This window comes from Adiantum capillus-veneris, chromosome 7, assembly GCF_014529385.1.
Source record: "Adiantum capillus-veneris isolate H3 chromosome 7, ASM1452938v2, whole genome shotgun sequence".
Classification (NCBI taxonomy): domain Eukaryota; kingdom Viridiplantae; phylum Streptophyta; class Polypodiopsida; order Polypodiales; family Pteridaceae; genus Adiantum; species Adiantum capillus-veneris.
Window position 1 is genome coordinate 156,320,703 of NC_140937.1, and position 20,598 is coordinate 156,341,300.

Consider the following 20,598-nt stretch of genomic DNA (forward strand, 5'->3'; position numbering starts at 1 on the left):
TTTTTCAGCCTCAGGTGGATTGTAGCAGGTACAGAAGCTATGGAATGCTTACCTTGCCCTCTATGCACAATATGGTGACGGGAGTGATGCCCCGCACGCTACATACTGCTCTCTTTCTCCCCTACGTACAGTATGTTATGCCCCACTAGTGGGCTTCTCATTTGACCTATGTACAGTTCTGGGGTTCTATGCGCGTTTGCCAAGGCAAGAGCCTTCTGAACAGGAACCGGATTAGCTAATTGCTAATAGCTAATTGCTAATCCCCCACAGGTACGCACAGTTCCATCACGAAAGATTGCGAGTTTGGAGAGTTTTCTCGCGTGAAAACTCGTCCAATTCACAGGGGAACTGTCCCATTGCGTGTGGGAGCCCTTGGGATACGCGTAGGCGTGTTTGCTCCGCTAAAAACAATCCGAAACAGGGAATTACAGCCTGCTGTGTTTTTCTGCAGGTTTAGGGTTTCACACCTAAACTGCAAGGGAACATCGGGGGAGCCTCGTGAGAGCCTTGGGATGCGTGTACAGGCTTTTGGGCTCCCGACAGTGAAAAACAGAGAATTGCAACCCGCTGAATTTCTGTGACAGCTCACCAGAAAGCTTCCAGATATCGAGGGAATCCGTCCTAGACAGGTGTTTTTGACCTACAGGGGTTTTTGCGCCGTTATGCTGCCAAAATCAGGTCGAAAACCTGCATTTTCAGCGGTTTTCAGCCCTCGCCAGGTTTGGACAGCTTTGTGAAAGCTTGTGCGAAGTGGTCGGATCGTCTACCTTAATTTGAATAAAGAAATACCGAAAGGGGCGCCAGTCTTTGGGGCCTACAAGGTGTCGGTCTCGTGTGCGCAGTGACATTCTAGTCGCTGGACGCAACTGTGTTCTCTTCCCTTCTCAGTGCTCTGTGTAAAGATAACAGGTAATTGAAATAGTACCGCCCTCTACGTTGTACGGGCCGGTTATAAGAGCTCACGGCCACGTCAATCTGTACCTCCTATCAATGTGAATGTCCCTCCAGTAGTACAGGGCTTTATGACTGGGCAACTTGAGGATGATGCATTCAAGACTCAGTTAGTTGCCACGGTGAATGTCTTTTCGCAGCTGGTGCAAAATCCAAGGTTTATGGAGTTCTTGCAAGCGCTACCAGTGCAACAGCAAAATAGACAACCTACGCCGCGTACGGAGCTTGTTGATGCTCAAGCCCAGGTACTTCATGCAGCTCAGGAGGAAAGGGAACACTCGCATGTTGTGGAGTCAGGGGCTCCACAACAGGTTCCTCCTGTGCCTATTCCACAGGTTATGCCAGTTCAGCCCGCCACCTTCCAGAGCCAGCATGCTGTCTTGAATGGATAGGGAACTGGATACCAGGCTATGCACTCAGTTTTTCCACCACCCACGGTACATCCTGGGTATTTCGGGGGTGGATCAGTGTTCCGAAGTATGGCTGGTTATGTGCCTGGAAGTCAGCCGTACATGCCAGGAACAATGTTCGGGGGTATGCAAGGGATCATGCCAAACCCCATGTATGGTAGTATCGGCATGTAGCAGGGTTTTCGGAGCAACCACGGCCAGTTTGGGGTGCCACAGGGTCATTTTGGCATGGCTGGTTTTTCTGGACAGCAGCCAGATATCGCACCTCTGACGCAAAATGTGTGGCCAAGATGTGCCGATCATTGCTACTACAGTGCCCATGTTGCAGACCATTCCGTATGACAACTTGGGGGCACTAGAGAAGCCGAAGGCTTACAAAGAAGGTGGTGCAACTGTAAAGTTCAGTACCTTCAGTGGTTTCGAGGATAAGACAAAGGCCCTCACTTTCCTCCAGCAGTTTGATACAGCTTATGCGGGAGGGAATTTTATAGAGGCCTCGAAGGTCAGGAAAGCTGCCACTTTCTTAAAGGACAATGCGCTTACATGGTGGACGACATTGTTAATGCAAGGACAGGCACCCGCCACTTGGGTTTACTTCAAGCAAATGTTTGCATCTGCTTGGCTGTCAAATGAATTTGAAGCCGACGTCATGACAAATTGGCACCAGCTTACTTCAGCTTCGTGCAAGAGCTTGCTGGAGTACAATAGGAGGTTTTGTAAAGCGTTACTCTCAGTGACCTCCTAAAGATTTGTGCCATTGACAGAGCAGATAGAGAAGTACCGTTGTGGGCTGCCTAAAGGACTTCGCGATTACTGTACAAAGAACAGAGTGGCTACCCTCACTCAACTTATGGAAGTTGCAAACATTGGTCTTGCCTTGTTGAAAGGAGAGGACAGTGGATTTCCGAGCAACGACCAAGGAGGGCAGCAAAAGAAAAATTCAGCGAAGAAGCCCTTTGTGAAAACGGCTCCTGATACATCACAGGGGTCAGAAAAGGCCACCAAAGACAAGGATTCAGCCGTGACTTCTAGAGCGCAAGCAAAGAAACAGAAAAGGAAGCCTTTTGTGCGCAAGTCGCTCGAGGAAAAGAAGGTCCTAATGGCTGAGAACAAATGCTTTATATGCGAGCAGCCTGGTCACTTTTCTATCAATTGTCCACAAAGGAAAAGACCAGCTGACTCAAAGGATAAAGAAGACCAGAAAGGCAAGAAGCCTAAACCCACGGCAGGTTTAGTGCCAAACATGGTGGGTGACAGGCCCAGCACAGATGCCAGTGAGTTATGCAGGGCATGGGGTAAAGTTAGGGATCAGACGGCACTCATCTTCTTTGATCCAAGTGCCAAAGCCAACTTTATCTCACCAGAGTTAGCTACAAGCTGGGCATCAGAGCTGAAGAGATGGGGTACACAGCAGAGGCAGGGTTGGCCTGTCCTAGCCACTCAGAATGTGTTACTCCCATCATTAGAAAGTTGTGTCTGCATATCCAGTCATATGTGGACACAAAAGAGTTCTACATCATGTTGTTGGAAGGATGTGACGCCTTGTTGGGGATCCTGTGGATGTTCCAAGTGCATGGAGTCTTGGATGCCTACAACAAAAAGATCACTGTACAGCATAGGGGCAAAACTCACATCTTGGATGTAAAGCTTAAAGGAGAGTCAATCCCTATTGTATCTGCTTCTGCTATCACTTCTATAATAAAGAATCATCTTTCTGTGTACTTGATTTTTGCATGTGATGTCTCAAATAGTGATCAGTCAAATTTATTTGTGTTAGATAAAAAAAGGTCAACATTTTTGCAAAAGTTTAGTGACTGTTTTTCTGATTCATTACCGCCACAATTGCCGCCAGAGAGACCTAAGGACCATCGAACAGATTCAGTGCCAGGGTGTAGCCCACCAAATAGACCTCCCTACAGGGTTAGTGCGGCACAGCAGAAAGAGATTATGGGCCAGGTTGAGGAGTTATTAGAGAAGGGGCTGATTCAGCCTAGTTCTTCACCCTTTTGCTCCCCAGTGCTCCTAGTACAGAAGAAGGATGGCTCATGGCGCATGTGTATTGATTACCATGCGTTGAATAAGAATACCATCACGAATAGGTTTCCTATTCCCAGAATTGATGATATTCTCGATCGTTTAGAGGGTGCTGCAATTTTCAGCAGGATAGACCTTAAGAGTGGGTACCATCAGATACGTATAAGGCCAGAGGATGTGCACAAGACTGCGTTTAGAACGACATTTGGTCTTTATGAGTTTCTAGTGATGTCGTTTGGGCTAACAAATGCTCCTGCCACGTTCAACAGAATGATGGACCGGATTTTCCGCTCGCATCAACAGTTAGTTGGAACGTTCTTCGATCACATGATAGTGTATTCGAAGAATGAAGAGGAGCATAGGCGTCACTTGACCATTGTGTTCGAAGAGCTGCGCAGTCACAGGTTACTTGTTAATCCTAAGCAAAGTGAATTCTTTCTCGAAGAGATCCACTTTCTTGGCCACATAGTCTCAAAGGATGGTGTTAGAATGGATCTCGCAAAGGTCGAAGCTATCAAGGCATGGCCAGACTTGAAGACTGTGCACGATGTCAGAAGCTTCTTGGGATTGTGTTCCTACTATAGAAGGTTTATCAGAAATTTTGCAGAGACAGCATCGCCTCTTCACGCTTTGCAAAAGAAAGAGGTCACTTTCAGATGGACCCAAAAAGAGATTTCAGCTTTTAGTCTCTTAAAGGAAAAGTTGACTTCAGATCCAGTTATTGTTTTGCCAGATCTCAAGAAGTCATTTGTGGTCCAGTGTGACGCGTGTGGCAATAGCATCGGAGCAGTGCTAATGCAAGATGGACGGGTAGTAGCTTACGAAAGCCGAATTTTGCAAGGGCCAGAGAGGACTATGCAAGTCTATGAGAAAGAGCTCTTGGCCGTGATTCATGTGCTTTCTAGCTGGAAGCACTACCTCTTAGGTGCTGATTTTGTTGTCCAAACAGATCATCAGACCTTGCGATACTTCTTGACACAGTCAAAGTTATCAAAAAGCATATGCGATGGGCAAACATTCTTTCCATGTTCCACTTCCAGATTATGCATGTGGAAGGCAAGAAGAATGTTGTGGCTGATGCGTTATCAAGAAAGCCACAAATTTCAGATGTGTCAATTCCTTATCATCATGAGTTAGATGACATGAAAGAACAGTATACTGTTGATGAAGATTTTGCAAGAATCTTTGAACAGTTACAAGAGGGGCAACATCACGAGCACTACCTCCTCAGAGATGGTTTTATGATGATGCATGGCAGACTTTGTGTCACTAGGCCACTGCGACATAAGGTCATGAAAGAGAGTCATGTCCCACCATATGCAGGGCATCGTGGCATTGATGCAATAGTTAAAGCGGTAGAGACATTCTTCTATTGGCCTACCTTGAGGAGAGATGTGGATGCCTTTGTGCGAGCATGCATAGTTTGCCAAAAGGTCAAGTTTGAAAGGCAAAAGGCACCAAGATTGTTACAACCACTGCCGATTCCGGATAAGCCATCGGAAAGCATTGCTATGGACTTTATCTTTGATCTTCCAAGAATGCCAACAGGGAATGATGGTATATGGACCATTATCTGCAGGTTCAGCAAGCAGGCCCATTTTATCCCTGTCAGGAAAAAGATAAAATCTGATCAGATGGCACGCTTGTTCATGTACAATGTGTTTAAGTACCATGGTATGCCACAATCGATTATCAGTGATCGTGATCCTTGCATGACCAGTTTGTTCTGGAGAGGATTGTTTGAGAACATGGTCACTACGCTCAAGTTCTGTCTTCGTTTCATCCACAAACTGATGGACAGTCAGAAGAGGCTATTTCTATTGTCTTAGATCTGCTGAAATGCTATGTGTCAGATAATAAGGGCAAGTGGGAACAGTATTTGCCTATGCTTGAGTATGCGTACAATAATACGGTGCATTAGTCTACTGGCAAAGCACCTTTTGAGATTGTTGAAGGCGGCAAAAAGGTTCCTCCCATTCTGCATACAAAGGACAAGATCTTTGAGGCAGATCAATATGTTGAGAGCATGGATGAGATGTATAAGAAGATTAAAGTTGCCTTGGAGAAGACTCAGGCAAAGCAGAAAAAGGTTGTTGATCGTCACTGTCGTGAATTGTTGTTATCACCTGGTGATTGGGTTCTGTTAAGGTTCGAAAAGGCAAGGTTAAAGAAGATGAAGGGCAAGAAACGGTTGTTTCCTAAGCTCAGCATGCGTTACTAATGGGCCTTTTCAAGTGCTTGACAAGATCAGCGATGTGGCTTACAGGCTGAAATTGCCTGAGGCGTGGAAGATTCATAATGCGTTTCACGTGAGTCTTCTAAGACCCTTCGTGGGTGATGTGCCAAAAGATATGCCAAATGAGGATCAGCCAGAAGTTGAGGAACTTGATGAGATCCTGGTACCTGAGCAAGTTTTCGCACAAAAAGACAAAAAAGTTAAAGGACAAGTTGCAAGACGCTATTTGGTGAAGTTCAAGAACTATCCGCCTATGGATGCAAAGTGGATGGAAGAGCATGAGCTGTCAGAGTCACCAAATGTATTGCAGCTTTACCTTGAAGCCTTTGGGTTATAGCCTACTTATGCCCCAACCCAACGTGTGCAAAGGAGGGGTAATGATACAGCTAGTACATCAAATGTACATATGAATTCAGTGTAATAGATGGAAATGACAAAAGTATAAAGGCCTCATTAAGTCATTTGTTATCTATGGGTTATGACCTTTTTTGCGGATACATGCGATGATAAAAGAGTGTTAATAGCACAAGATCATCAGCGGCATGTATTTATGGTATGCAATCGAGGACGTTTGCGATTTCAAGAGGGGGGTATGTCACGGGGACGTGGCACTGTTAACTATGAGGGCCTTTAAATAAGTGGTGTTGACTCTTTTTGGCATTCTACCTCGTGGAGAAGCGAAGTAGAGCCACAAAGTTGTACCTTGTTTAAGCAATATAAAGAAATACTGAAAGGGATGCCATAGTTTGGGGCCATTGCAGTCGTGGAGCGGAACTTCGCCACTCCGTGTCTTATGTCGATTCTCTCTCTTTCTGTTCAATTGTTTGAAGTGCAAAATGTTTGTTCAAGTTTGTTCTTTTCAGTTGGCACGTGGTGCCCTCCCGTTATAGTGGTATCAGAGCTTGGCCACGTGCTTTTCTGAAAGCATACCGGTCCCTCAAGAGCAGACAGAGCAAGATGGCGCTTCCAAAATTTACATAATTTTTTTTTCCCTTTTTTAGCTCCCGAGTCCTTTTATATGGATATTGATACTACTGGATGGGAACACTCCCTAGTGCCTACACCTAACAAACGTTGGCTGTGCTCATGTGTAATCAGACGGTATGCAATTAATCTAAGTGCTTGGACATGCATGTCCTGTGTACAGACTCACAAGGGTGCCAACACACTTTTTTGGCTTTCATAAACCCTAGAAGTAGGAGTTAGCTTGTCCAGATGCACATAGGGTTAGATGTGCATGTGACACACAAGTTAGTTATCAATGGCAAGAGAAGTGTATCCCTTATGCAACAAATCCACTATCTGGGACATATCATATCTGCTGATGGTGTTTGCAAAGTTAAGGCAAAACATGAGTGGTTGGCTTTGACAATTGTTCATGTTTGCAGCTTCCTTGGTCTTGCCTCTTATTATTGACAATTTATTGCACACTTTGCTTCTATTGCTATTTGCCCTTCCAATGCATGATTTGATGAAGAAAGGAGCTACCTTCAAATGGACTTCTACAGAAACCAATGCTTCCGTTGCCTTGAAATTGAAACATTCTACCAATCCCATCTTGGCTCTTCCGGATTTAATCTTTTGCGGTTAAGTGCGATGCGAGTGGCACTAGTCTTGGAGTTGTACTTGAATAGGATGGGCATGTTATTGCCAATGAGAGTCGTGGCCTATGACATGAGGAAAGGTCTAGTAACATCAATGAGAAGGAGTTACTTGTTGTTTTGCATGCCCATACATCTTGGAAACATTACCTCATTGGAGCCGCGTTTGTTATTGAAATTTAGTATTCGAACCTTCATTACTTTATGGACCAAACTAGAATTTTGGAGAAGCAAATGCAATGGCTAATTTTGTCACAAACCGTTGCTGTGTCAAGCCACTGAAGATGTAACGGGTTAGGGCTCCCCGAGCCGAACCCTAGCCAACTTGCAAATCCCGACTGAGGGGCCTAAACCCTAGCAGAAGCAGAAGAAGAAGAAGTCTTTACCAACTTACAAATCCTCACCGAGTGGCCCAAATAACAAGATGGGAACTCCCAACAAACTTATGGGATCCTGTCCGATGGGGCCTAGATTAAAGCACCTATACACACAAAAATGAACTTGCATATCCTGACGTGGCTCTCTTGGGCATTCTACAGCATGCAGATGCAGAGCAGAGCCACATGTGATGTATTGAGTTGAAGCAATATAAAGAAATTCTGAAACGGGCGCTAGGGTGTGGGGCTAGTGCTCTCTTGGGGTGGAACTTCGCCACTCCATGTCTCTGTGTTGTGCATCTCTTTCAGTTCAGTTGTTTTGAAGGGTTTAAAGTCTGTTCATTTTTGTTGGCACGTGGTGCCTTCTTGTTACAAATTTCCTATCCCTCTATCATTTTTAGATCAACTCAGTCAAAGGCAAAAACAACAAAGTGGTCGATGCACTTTCACGACGAACTTATGCCACTTCAGTCACTTTTGCTACTATCACAAACTGTTGACATGTCAAGCCATTGAAGACCCGACAGGTTAGGGCTCCCAGGTGCTTAACCCTAGCCAACTTGTAGATCTCGATTGAGGGGCCTAAACCCTAGCAGAGGCAGAAGACGAAATTCTCACCAACTTGCAGGTCCTCGCCGAGCGAACCAAATATTAAGAGTCTTCCCAACTTACGGCACCCCGTTTGACGGGGCCTAAAAATAAAGAAGCCACACACACACACACACTAAGCATTGCATACAAATTAATGACATACGGGCGTGTTGTACGGAAGTCCGGATTATATATTGACATGCTGACATGGCCTGCAATACGGATTTTTGTGATTTACGTTGATGTGGTAGACTATACGGACGCTCGTTTTTTACGCTGCTGACGTGGCAGGTGCACGGATTTCCGTATTCTGGGCTGGCTGTTTTAGCGCCAGCTTTTGGACCATATGGTTTTGGGTTTAGTGCTTTCCATGTATTGCTTTTGAGTGGCCAGAGGGCTATAAATATAGTTTGGGGGTCTCTTCTTTGCATTCTAGCAGGGGAAGCAGAGCGTGTTGAAGCAATAAAAAGAAATACCGATAGGGGCGCTAGGATCTAGGCCCAATGCTCTTTTGGAGTGGAACTCCGCCACTCCGTGTCTCGTGTGTTGTGCTCTCCTCCCCTCTCTCTCTCTCTCTCTCTCTCTCTCTCTCTCTCTCTCTCTCTCTCTCTCTCTCTCTCTCTCTCTCTCTCACTTGAGTTGTTTTGAAGTGTCTAAAGTTTGTACAGGTTGTTCTTTTCTGGTGGCCTTCTCTTCCAATTGGGGGTGTCTCCCCCACCTCCCCCACCACCACCGCCTCCAGGCTACAATGGTTGGAGCCCATATGCATATCTTTATTATCCGTACCCGGGATACGTGCCTAACCAAGTGAAAGATTTCAAGGATGGCAGCACGACAATCGAATTTTTCACCTTTTCTGGGATGAAAGATCGGAAGAAAGCATTGCACTTCTTACAGCAATTCAACCACATCCATGCAGTTGTGGAGTTCAATCGCGATGCAACCGCATGCTCCAAGGACCTGGCAAGCTTTCTAGACAATATTTGCGCGCAGCTATATGACTTCTCTTTTTGAAGTTCGGATCTTGGCAGTATGAGGCAACTTGAAAATGCTTGCCACAGAGACCATGGACGACTATAACCAAAGGTTTCTTGACATCTACCTCCCGATGTCCTTCTTTAAGTTCATTTCCTTGGAGGACCAGTGCGAGCGACACACCATTGGACTACCATCACCATTGCAGGAATATTACCTGTCCAAGCAAGTCTCAACTATGCAAGAGCTTATGGACCGTGTCGCGGTCGGCGACAAACTAATGAAAGGCAAGCTAGAGTTTACTACAGAAGTAACTCCGGCCAATAACCAGAACTCCCGGCAACCACGAACAAATTCTCGAGATTCTCGTGGAAGTCAACCGCAAAGGCCTCTGAAACCGGCCCGTAGGGCGGTAGGCGTTGGCTTTCACCCGAAATTCTTTACTTTAGACACACACAGAGTACTTTGCAAAGGTAACCTGTAACGGGGATTAACACCTAAGTACACACACGGCTCGGAAGCTAGAATGCTCCGAGCGGACGCCCCAAAATTGGCGCCCCTTTCGGTATTTCTTTATTCTTTAATAGAGGGAATAAAACCTGTGATCTCCTACAAGCTACCCCGCACTATCTAGGCTAAGAAACACCTCTGGCCCGATTTTGGCAGCATAACTGTACTAGGACGCTTCACAGTCAGTATCCCCACGCAATAGGTGACTTTCCCGACGCATACAGACACTTTGCAAAACCTGGCGAGAATTTGCAGCACGCTGAATTCTCTGTTTTCTGCCCTGAAAATGCGCCAGTTCACCTGTATAGCGGTCCCCTCGCGTCCCCGAACCTCCTGGGGGTATTAGGGTCCGTTTAGGGCCGAAACCCTAAACCTGCAAAAATACACAGCAGGCTGTAATTCCCTGTTTTGGGCTCCGTTTCGCGTGCCGGTTGCATCTGTAGCATGACCTGGAGCTCCCACACCTGTAGGGCTACTTGCCCTTTGAATCGGACGAGATTTCTGACGTGAAACCTCTCCGAATTCACCTGTACCTGCGGGGGTGCGGGGGATTAGCTGCTAGCTAATTCAGTACCTGAGCAAGAGGCTCTTGCCTCGGCAATCGCGCATGAACCCTCATAACTGTACATTGGTCAAATGAAAAGCCCACTAGTGGGGCATAACATACTGCTCGTGGGGGAGAGAGAGAGTAGTGCGTAGCGTGCAGGGCATCACTCCTGGCATTGCACTGTACATAAGGGGGAAAGGAAGCACTCCATAGCTCTTAACCTGTGTGCAGATTGCAAATGAATCCCCTTCCCTGCATAAAATTCAGCACCCTTTTTTTTGCATGAGGCAGGTTCATGAAAAAACGACACTTGGCGCGTTTACAAGCATTTGCTCGTTTCGGGTTTGCCGCTTAAAAATATCCCGACTGGTCGCCCAGTTGACTTCGCGGTAGAATTGTAAAGTGTTCCCCTAGTCATACCGGAGGTAATGACGCGAACACATTTCACGGCCCAAAATAGCAGTTCCCTAAATTTTAGGAAATGATTCCGTTGGGCTCCCTGTGGTCATCTGGCCATCTATCCTTATTGGGACCGCATCTAAAAGTGCAATGTGGCCCAACTGTCGGATACTTTCTGTTAGTAGTCACACCTTGACTTTAGGCCTTTATTGAGTTCACTTCCTAGTATCCACCAACTTGCTAAGTGCGACGGGGGGACGTATATGATCTTGCTCTGAGCCTAGACATCCTCTTACCATACGAATTCCAGTGCCGATCACTACCCATCTGCGGGTGAAACTACAGTTCACATTGGCCATGCAATGTCCGACTGTTTGCTACTTTAAGAAGAGGGTCTCAAAAATAAAACAAAACCCCTTGGAAAGAAACCAACAACTAAAGTTAGCAGTTGCCACGTCCTCGTCCAAAAGCACTCACATGAAAAGCACTGCTTCTAAAAAATATTGGTCCAAAAGCACGCATCCATAGGGCTGTCCGTTTAGCACTGCCACATCATCATACTCCACGCCTGTATGTGTCTGCTCTACTTTATTTTAGGGTTTAGGCCACTCAGCCAATGTCCTGCAAGTTGGTAGGGTTAGGATTTTTAATCCTAAACCTCTATGGGTTTAAGGCTCCTCAGCTGTCTTCAGTAAGTTAGTCTTTTCTTCTTCTGCTGCTGCTTCTGCTAGGGTTTAGGCCCCTCGGCCGTCACCAGTAAGTTAGTCAGCTTCTTGGGGATTGACACGTCACGAGTTTATGACAATCCAAGCCTAGGAAGTATCTGCATACGAAGCACGCTTATAAGTGAGTTTAATAACTTAATATTATAAGTGACATATTTTCAGCATCGTAGAAGTCGTGGGGCTTTTTTATGGCATTGCCCTACCTCACTCGGGTGAACCTAGGGGTCACCATTCTCATCATCAAAAGTTAGTACCTAGCAACAGTACCTCCACCAACACCCCTAGCGTTTTCTATTATCCTCTTCAGCAATTCAACATGGCGTTTTTCCATCAGCAGCACCTTCATGGCCTAGCGTTTTCTATCAGCATCCTCACCAGTCCGTCAGCACCTAGATCAACCCTAGCGGTTTTGCACCAGGACAACCAGCACCCTTAGCGTTTTTGTACCAAATCAGCCTCAGCCCTTTAGATCAACCAGCGATTCCAGTTTTCAGCCCATGTTCATCATCCTCATTAGCACCCTCGACATCGGCCATAGCAGATCAACCCATAGCCCCATCGCAGTCGCATTTTTAGTGCTTAGCCTCGTAGATCGAAGCATCTACCGCAAGATCCCACAGCATCTCCGTATCTAGGACCATTGTATCAAATACCTCTTACGCGATAGAGAGGGGGCCCTTGGAGTGGGGTTTAGGAACCCATACGGTGTTAAGTCTTCTTTCTCTCTCTATCACTCACATAACCTTCACTCACAGTATCTCTCTCTTCTCTCTCTTAGTCTTTGCACATCTCTCTTATGAAATAATAGGAACCTTGAGTACGCATCGAGCACTCATCCCGAGTTAACACCATAAATCACTTCCGTTGCACATTACATTGTGACTTCCAAAACCAAAGTTAGATGGCATAGATGTTCGTCTTCATTCTTAGAGAATATGATCAACTCCTCGAAGGAAAGCAAGGTGGAAGGTATGTAAGATACAGTTCGGACTCAATATTTAAGGTATGTACCTTTGTAGTAATAAAATTTTAAGGTAAAAACAATATGTACCCTTTTTTTTTACATAAATTCTACATATTACATACATATTAGTCATGTATCCATTACAGAATGTCTGCGATGACCTTGCTTCATAGACAACTATATAACTATCATAACCTGTAAGGACTTTTTTCCATGAGTGTGGACAACACTCATTAGAGTATGGGCATGTCTCTCAATTGTCTTCTCGATCTCGGTATCTCCCAAGGAGAGGTGATAGGGAGTGGGCTGTTCTGTGGCTGTGCTTGACTTGAACAAGGTATTTTTCTTATTTTCCTAGTCATAGAAACCACCCAACCAACCGACGAGGGGGGGGGGGGGGGGTGGGCAGGGGATAGGGGACTTTCTGTAAGGCTTGGACACTCCAAGCGAGAAATCAATAGCAACACACGAACAGAAACTTCAAAATCATTGAACTTTAATAGAGAGAGAGTCGACACGGCACGGCGGAGTTCCGCGCCCATAGGCATTGGCCCTAAAGACTAGCACCTCTTTCGGTATTTCTTAATCGTTGAACATTGCAAAGTACAACTACCGAGGGACCTCTACTCTTAGACTCTGCGTCCATATGCTCTGCAGAGTGAGGCCCCAAGTGTTAGGTTTCCAAGCCCTAGATCAATGTCGAACCCGTGGGCACTATCCCCTATAGCATGCAGCTTAGCTTCAGTTGGAGCTCACTTAGAGTAAAGTTTGCATGGCAAGGAAAAGCTTTATATGTAAGGTTTTCAAGTAAATGAATACAAGCGTGTTATTTTTTTTTCTTCTTGCTGTGTTGACTACTCTCTCTCTCGTTTCTCTGCTCGCATACCTTCTCCTAGCCATGGATCCTCACCGTTTTGATCCCCCATAGCTTCTGCACCCAACACATGGTATCAGAGCTTCGGCTCTCGACACAGCAACCCCACCCTCGGGTAACCTCTGCTCGGCATTCGGTGTTCGCTGCTTGTTAATAGCAGATTGAAAAGATATCAGCTTTGCGACGACAGGAGAGCATCTCAAAAGGGCTCCGAGCTGCAGTATTAACGCTTTGTGTCCACCTGCAAGCAATGAAGCAACCGTACCGTGAAACAATAAGCTTGCATATCAAAAGGCACTGCAATCGACTTATGGCTTGCAAGCTAGATGCTGCCACAAAGTTTTTTTAAACAAAAGACAGATGATGATTATCGAATAAACATGACAGTAGATGTGGTTCAAGTAAAGCAGAGACATGCGGCCCCAGAAATGGTAAAGAGTTATCGACGTGGTTATCCAATCGTTGTTAAGCTGCAAATTCTCGAGGAAGTTAAAGGCCGATACATAAAGAACTCCTTCAAAATTGCGGTACCAGTTTCACCAACTATTTTCGTCCGCTTGGTGTCATAGATCTATGGTTTTGTCTATTGCCGACATCATTATCCAAAGCCTTGTTTTAGATTATCTCTTGTCAGTCATTGTTATGCTTGTCAGTTGTCATCATGTCAAAAACTTTGTACGGGTTATAGACACTGCCACACAGATAAGTGGTAAGACCTCCCAATTTTTTGTCAGTTCTCAGTCTATTTTTACCGCTTCTCTTGAGGTTACTGGGTACACCTTAAACCCAAGGTTTGGTAGTGAACCAAAAACTCCATTTTTGGTAGTTAATTTTTGACCTACGCCCTATCTGTTCAAGGGGGGTTTACTGACCTAGCACTAGGTTATGGATACACTAGAAATCCTTGGTTGTGAGAAAACCTAAAACACACGGTTGCCGAGTACACCAAAAACTCGAGGTATCATGAGTTGCTTGTCCAGTTCGGGCTTGAGGGGGGATTGTTAAGTTTCCAAGCCCTAGATCAGTGTCAAACCCGTGGGCACTGTCCCCTATAGCATGCAACTTAGCTTCAGTTGGAGCTCAGTTAGAGTAAAGTTTGCATGGCAAGGAAAAGGTTTATATGTAAGGTTTTCAAGTAAATGAATACAAGCGTGTTATTTTTGTTCTTCTTGCTGTGTCGACTACTCTCTCTCTCTCGTTTCTTTGCTCGCATACCTTCATGGATCCTCACCGTTTTGATCCCCCATAGCTTCTGCACCCAACACCAAGGGCTCTTTTATTCTTACAAGGGATGCCCAAAAGCAGAGCCCCAAAAAGCAATCAGTTAGCACTTCCCCCCAAAAGCATTTGCTCTCAAAAGCTAGCGCTGGAGACTCCCAAAAGCAACCAGCATAATTTGCGAAAATCTGTACAACCTGCCAAGTGGCACCAACAGTGCAAAACACGAAGATCCGTACGGCCTTGCCACGTCAGCATCTGTACGATCTACCACGTCAGCCTGTCAACACATTTTACGAAAATCTATTTCATGGTTCAAGCTTATGTCTTTTAAGGTGCTTCATAAGTTTTTCAAGTTGGTCCGTTTAGTGTCTCTCGTCCACTCAGCCATTTCTCTTCCAATTGGCCATGCCACATCATCACTTTGTGACATCTCCCCCTCTTAAAGAATTTTGATCGCCCTCGATTACACCTACAAAAACAGCCAAAGGACATAAACTTTCTTCAGTAGACACTGACTCTATCTACTCATGCACCAGACTCCACCAATCCAACAATTCTACAAAGATATCAGTCACTAATCAATCACATTCGATCTTTTCACGAATGTCTTGATGTACTAAATCTTGCTACTATCAGATTCACATCTCTTCATTTCACATTTCAATCAAGCAAACCATACCCATGACCATCCCCACAAGACAGTACATCCAGATAGTATGCAGTTCACAAATCACAGACTTAGTTCACGCTGAACATTCAAATCACATTCACATCACTACTTCCGTCGAGATCTTGGATGAGAATCATGATCAATCGGCAACATATTTAGCAATTACATCTAGATCTGTCACTGATCTCCACAGATGTCTCAATTGACTAAATCTTGTTACTATCATGTCCATCTCATCTCTTCGGAAAACAAGACCGAAATGCTGCAGTCATTTCGTCTTCCAAACATGCACTCAAACACTACTCACATGAGAAAGCACATGTAATAGATCCATTTTGAATTGCCAGTTCGAAGTACTTTCATAAAGTCATTCAGCAGAATACTGTCAGCCCGCCAGTATCCCTGAAATCACAGGGGAAATCAGCAACCTTATTCCATCTGGATAATCTGTGACAAAGGAGCGGAGTAACTCCCCTCTCGTGCAATTCTCGGCTACACCAAATTCACCCCGCTGATCATCGAAAACTCTTGAAATAGTCGAAGCTACACCAAAAGCCTCAAGGTAAAGTTCCTGTATCCGAGGAGTATCTGCTAGGTCCTCCTCCTCCATCCATTTCGCATCCAATGCCGGATAGTTCTTGACTAAGAACCGCCGTTCACTTTACCTTCCACTTTCCTTTCCTTGTGAGCCAGTATCTGTTCCAAAAGGAGAATCTCCTCGATCTCTTTCACTTCAGGTTGCTCCTCATGCTCCCTATCGACTGGCACCTTACCTTTAGAAGGTTTCAACACTCACATGAAGTGCATTGTTAATCTTCCAAGTATCCGGTAACATTAATCTGAAAAATATATCATGGATCTTCTCTTGAATCTTGAAAGGGCTATAATATCGTATACTTAGCTTAGAAAAAGCCGCTCCTTTCCCTTTCGTTTCCGTAGACGTGCCTTCTCAAATCGTAAAAGCACCCAATCAACTGCAAGTTACGTCGATGCTTGTCGGGGCCTTCTTATGCCTTGCTTGAGACTTCTCAAGAGCCTCGCGCACCTTGGCAGTATCCAGATCTAACGACGTACGAGACGCGGAGTGGTAGAGTTCCACCCAAGAGAGCACTGGCCCCAAACCTTGGCGCCCAACTCCCATGGCTGCATCTCCCACGGGTAGACCTCTAGAGTAAGAGACGGTCATATTTAAAGGCTCTTGGCCTCCAGAAGCAGTTTACATGAAAAGCTTCAAGTTTTGATAAGCATTTGGTCCCAAAAGCTACCAGCACATTTCACGAAAATCCGTACAATTGCCACGTTATCAATGCAAAACGGAGACGTCCGTACAACTGCCACGTCAACATGTCAACGCAATTTGCAGGATGACCGTACAATCTTGCCACATCATCAGTTTATGCGCAAGTCTGTGTGTGCGCTCCTGCTTTATTTTGTTATCCTTTGTGTCACTTGGGCCCCATCCGACGCGGTCCAATAAGTTGGTGGGAACTCTTTTAAAAATTGCCCCACTCGGCGAGGTTTTGTAAGTTGGTAAAACTTCTTCTAGTGCTTCTTCTTAGGGTTTAGGCCTCTTGTTCAAGATCTGCAGGTTGGCTCCGTTCTTTAGTGGCTTGACACGTCAGCAGTTTGTGACAATAATAACCATTCTCTAATTGTGAGGTATTAATAGGCCTATATAAGCTCCCACTATCAAAAGCTTACTGAACCATCAATAGAACAATCCTTGAATCAAGAGGTCTCCTCAATAGATGTGGATAAGCTCCAACTATCGCAAGCTTACTAAACCGTCAATAATAGTCTATAAAGTTTGAACATATATCAAGAAACACTTTGCATTACAGCACAGCAACTTACATAAATGAAGCGTATTGCTGGTAGTTGTTGGCTGCGGACCATTGGAAAATGCAACTAAAAGAATGAGCTCTAGGACTTAATAGCATAAAACTCAAGCGCATATTTTACTTGAAAACTTCTTGCTCTTGTTCCTATGGTTGAACAATAGAAAAACCAGTTTATTACCTGCATGTCAATCACGCCATACACGGTATTCTAATATCATCACCTAGCATTGTTTGGTTCATAATAGCCTTCATGGACCATAATAACCTTTCTGAATCTTGAGGTCTTCTCAATAGACATGCATAAGCTCCACTTGTCACAAGCTTACTAAACTGTCAATTAAACCTTGTGAGGTCTCCTCAATAGACATGGATAAGCTCCGAATGTTGCAAGCTTACTAAGCTATCAAGAATAGCTTGTAAAGTTCGAACATAAATTGAGAAATATTTTGCATTTGCGTAAAAGGTTCCATCACGGACCCCTGAAATAGAGGATGTTTTCACAAAGACTTCCCAAAGACATGCTCTTTTACCGTCATTCCAATAATTTCTTATCTCTGCCATAATAAACAGAAACATACGCAGCTACAGCAAGACAACTAGAAAAAAACATAGTTCCTCATCTACTACTCAGAAAGCATTCAAGAAAGATAAGACATGTGTATAATAGATCTAAGGTCTAAGAACACTGAAATGTATTTTATTGTGGCATGAACTTTCATTAATGGTATTGTGAATGTTTTTTAGAGAAATTGGTTGTACCTCCTTCATTCCAACGTATTCACCATGCCATTGTGCCCACTGCAGTAGAAGCTCTTTCAACTTATGTTTGCTATCACTGTAACGTGGCAGACATATTTCAATTGAAGATACAACAGATCCGTATTGATATAACTTCCCAAATTCAGTAAAATATTTGTGTCACAGCATTTCTGAATACAAAAGTGTTTCAAAGAAATATGGTACAAACCTTGTAAGGCAATTGTATATAACTTGCACACACGGAGTGCTATCAAAGCAAGAAGAGCGGGACCGCTTCAAACTTAACCTTCCTGATGTCATGTATAGGAAAGCAACACCATGAACAGAGCAAAACCTAGCAGCATACTAGCATGATGGTAGCCATGCATAACATGAATAAGAAGTACTCTCAAACAGAGATAATTTTTCATATTTGAAACAATAACTTGATGCAAGTGAAAGTCATCAAGCAGAGAGAAAAATACTCAGGAAGACACCATGACTAGCGAAAGGATACTATCACCAGTGGGTGATACGGGGATATCACCAATATCGTCAACACACCCTTTCTCACAAGGTGCATCCTCATGCATCGAAATGTTTTCACTGCCAACAAAGCCTATCTGCTTACTCATTCCATCGCTCTCATCAATGTCTCCAATTGATAAGAACTCATCATCGAGATTGTTGCATGCCTGTGTATTGATTTTAGGGCTTCCAAATGCAGTGTCTACATTTGCTCGCTCCAAGTGTACTTCAGGTGTCTCCCCTGCTAGACGCCCCATACTTTCGTCATTCGAATTACCCTCTTGTGAATTATGAGCAGCAGGTTCATCAGCACTGGTAGTACACAATAATGTGCTTAAACAGCCAGGCTCAACCTCGGTGTTCTTCTGGATCTCCTCTACATCACCAAATTTGCTTAGAGAAACCCTCTCCATCAATGTTTTTTCCTGAAAGTCTTCTATTGATTCAGTAGGTTCTTGCACAGGGTCAAGCGGGGTGGGTGTAGGATCTGCTACCGCTGAACTGCAAGGTTGAGTAGCATCTGCAATGTGCGAAATAGAACCTTCCACTTGGATTGGGAGGCACATGCCATCTTCATCTGCTTGGAGACGGGTCACAGGTCTCCTGTCCTCTGCTTGGGAAGAAATCCTCTGGTCCTTTCCCTCTGCTCGAGCAGAAATGCTAGTACATTCTTCCTCTGCTGGAACTGACTTGTCGATGTCTGGTTGAATTGGGGAGGCAGGGTTTCCGACATCTGCACGAGAAGCGGTCTGGTGGTCTTCCATGTTCGGCTGCCGCTGAGGCTGATGGAGAACTGCGAGAATTCCGCGGTTGCCGCAATTGGGAGAAAGATGGCGGTAGAAAAAGCTCCCTGTGCCGACACCCGCGCGAGCCAACACTGGTTGCGTCGCTGTGAGGAGAGTAATCTCGGATTCGTTCGTAATGAAGCAGCGTTGTAAGGTGGAGGGGCCAGAACTATCAAAGCGAGCGGATTCTTCCACCTGAGAGGAACGGGCCAGGCCAAGTCGCCTACGTGTTCAGCTTCTTCGCTCCAATGCGATAAACCATCCACAAAAAGATCTCTCACCTTTCGCTGTGAGCGTTTGCAAATTACAACAGTGAAATACTATGGCAAGCGAGGGCCACGGGAAACAGATTATCGAACTCACGATCACTCCGTAGCCGGACAAGCTCCTTACCAGTCTGCCTACTTCAACTATGTATATTGCCGATGTGTGTTTGCCTATGCGGAGGCTATGTGGAGATCATGACACGCAAAAAGGGAACCGCCAAAATTTTGTGTACCAAGGAAAGTCACAAAAGTTTGAGCACATTAAAATTCATTTAAGTTTGAGCCCATTGATTTTCCTCTTCATAGTTATGCCATGCATTTGATAGGTGCGACATTGATCAATTAGTTGCTTGTTACATTTTGATTAGTTTTCATGGATGAAACTTGTTTGAATAGTGTTTTCGTGCCCAAAACAAAGGGTTAAGATTCCCTTGAATGAGATCCATTGTTTGAGGCCATGTTTGGTCGAGGCCATGTTTGGTCGAGGCCATGTGAATTAATGAAATAATGTTCCAAGCAAGAGATAGAGATAAACAGTTACAAGTATGAAACTTCTTTTGAAAACTCGTTATGCCAATTTTGGGATGTTTCTTGCCGGTTTGCCATATGATCTGGCACCATCTCACAAGGTGCACCTTATTAGGGTCCAAAAGGTGATAAGCAATCTTGCTTATTGTTTTAGCAACTTCAAAGCACACGAGGTGGACCTAAGCACGTGTTGATTTATGAAGAAAGGGTCCACACGACCCAGTTCTTCGCCATTGGCACCTCCCATCTTCTAATAAAAAGAAATATAGGTCCACATGGATGTGCTTGGACTATAGAGCTCTTGACCAAGTGAATGTAAAAAGTAAGTACCATATGCATTGTATGGATGAGTTGTTTGACCACATCCATGGGGATATTTCTTTTTTTAAACTTGACTTGAGATCAGAGTATCATCAAGTTGGGATTTGGAAACATGATACTTCTAAACCTACAATTAGGACCCATTTTGGTCATTATAAGTTCTTGGTCATGCCATTTGACTAACCAATGCCCTTGCGACATTTATGACACTAATGAATAGTGTCCACCATCCATACTCAATAAAATACATAGCAGTTTTCCTAAATGATCTAGTTGCGTATGGTAAGTTGCATCAAGAGTACTTAAGACATTTGCCTTCGACGTATAAGTTAATGCATAGACACACTTTATCCGCAAAGGAAAGAAAATGTGAATTTTCACATGGACAACTCCAAAAATTCTCAAAGAGTTGCAATTTTTTTCTTGCCATGTCGGGTTTCAATTGATAATATTTGAAGGACTTTGCAAAGATCGTAGTCCTTGTTTGGTACCACCAATTAGGTTCA

The 20,598-nt window shown here is 44.6% G+C and overlaps 1 protein-coding gene across 1 annotated transcript in view; it reads right to left on the reverse strand.

Moving 5' to 3' along the window:
- The window catches only part of LOC147454887 (uncharacterized), a 108,647-nt gene extending 89,350 nt beyond the window's left edge, over positions 1–19,297 (reverse strand). Inside the window, exons 1-3 of the mRNA XM_086516704.1 lie at positions 18,182–19,297; positions 17,894–17,975; positions 17,686–17,761 (exon numbers count right to left, since the gene is read on the reverse strand). Of these exons, the coding sequence (XP_086372830.1) occupies positions 17,686–17,761; positions 17,894–17,975; positions 18,182–18,956 (933 nt within the window). The 5' untranslated portion in view covers positions 18,957–19,297. The remainder of the gene's footprint in view (positions 1–17,685; positions 17,762–17,893; positions 17,976–18,181) is intronic.
- Positions 19,298–20,598: the final 1,301 nt, after the last annotated feature.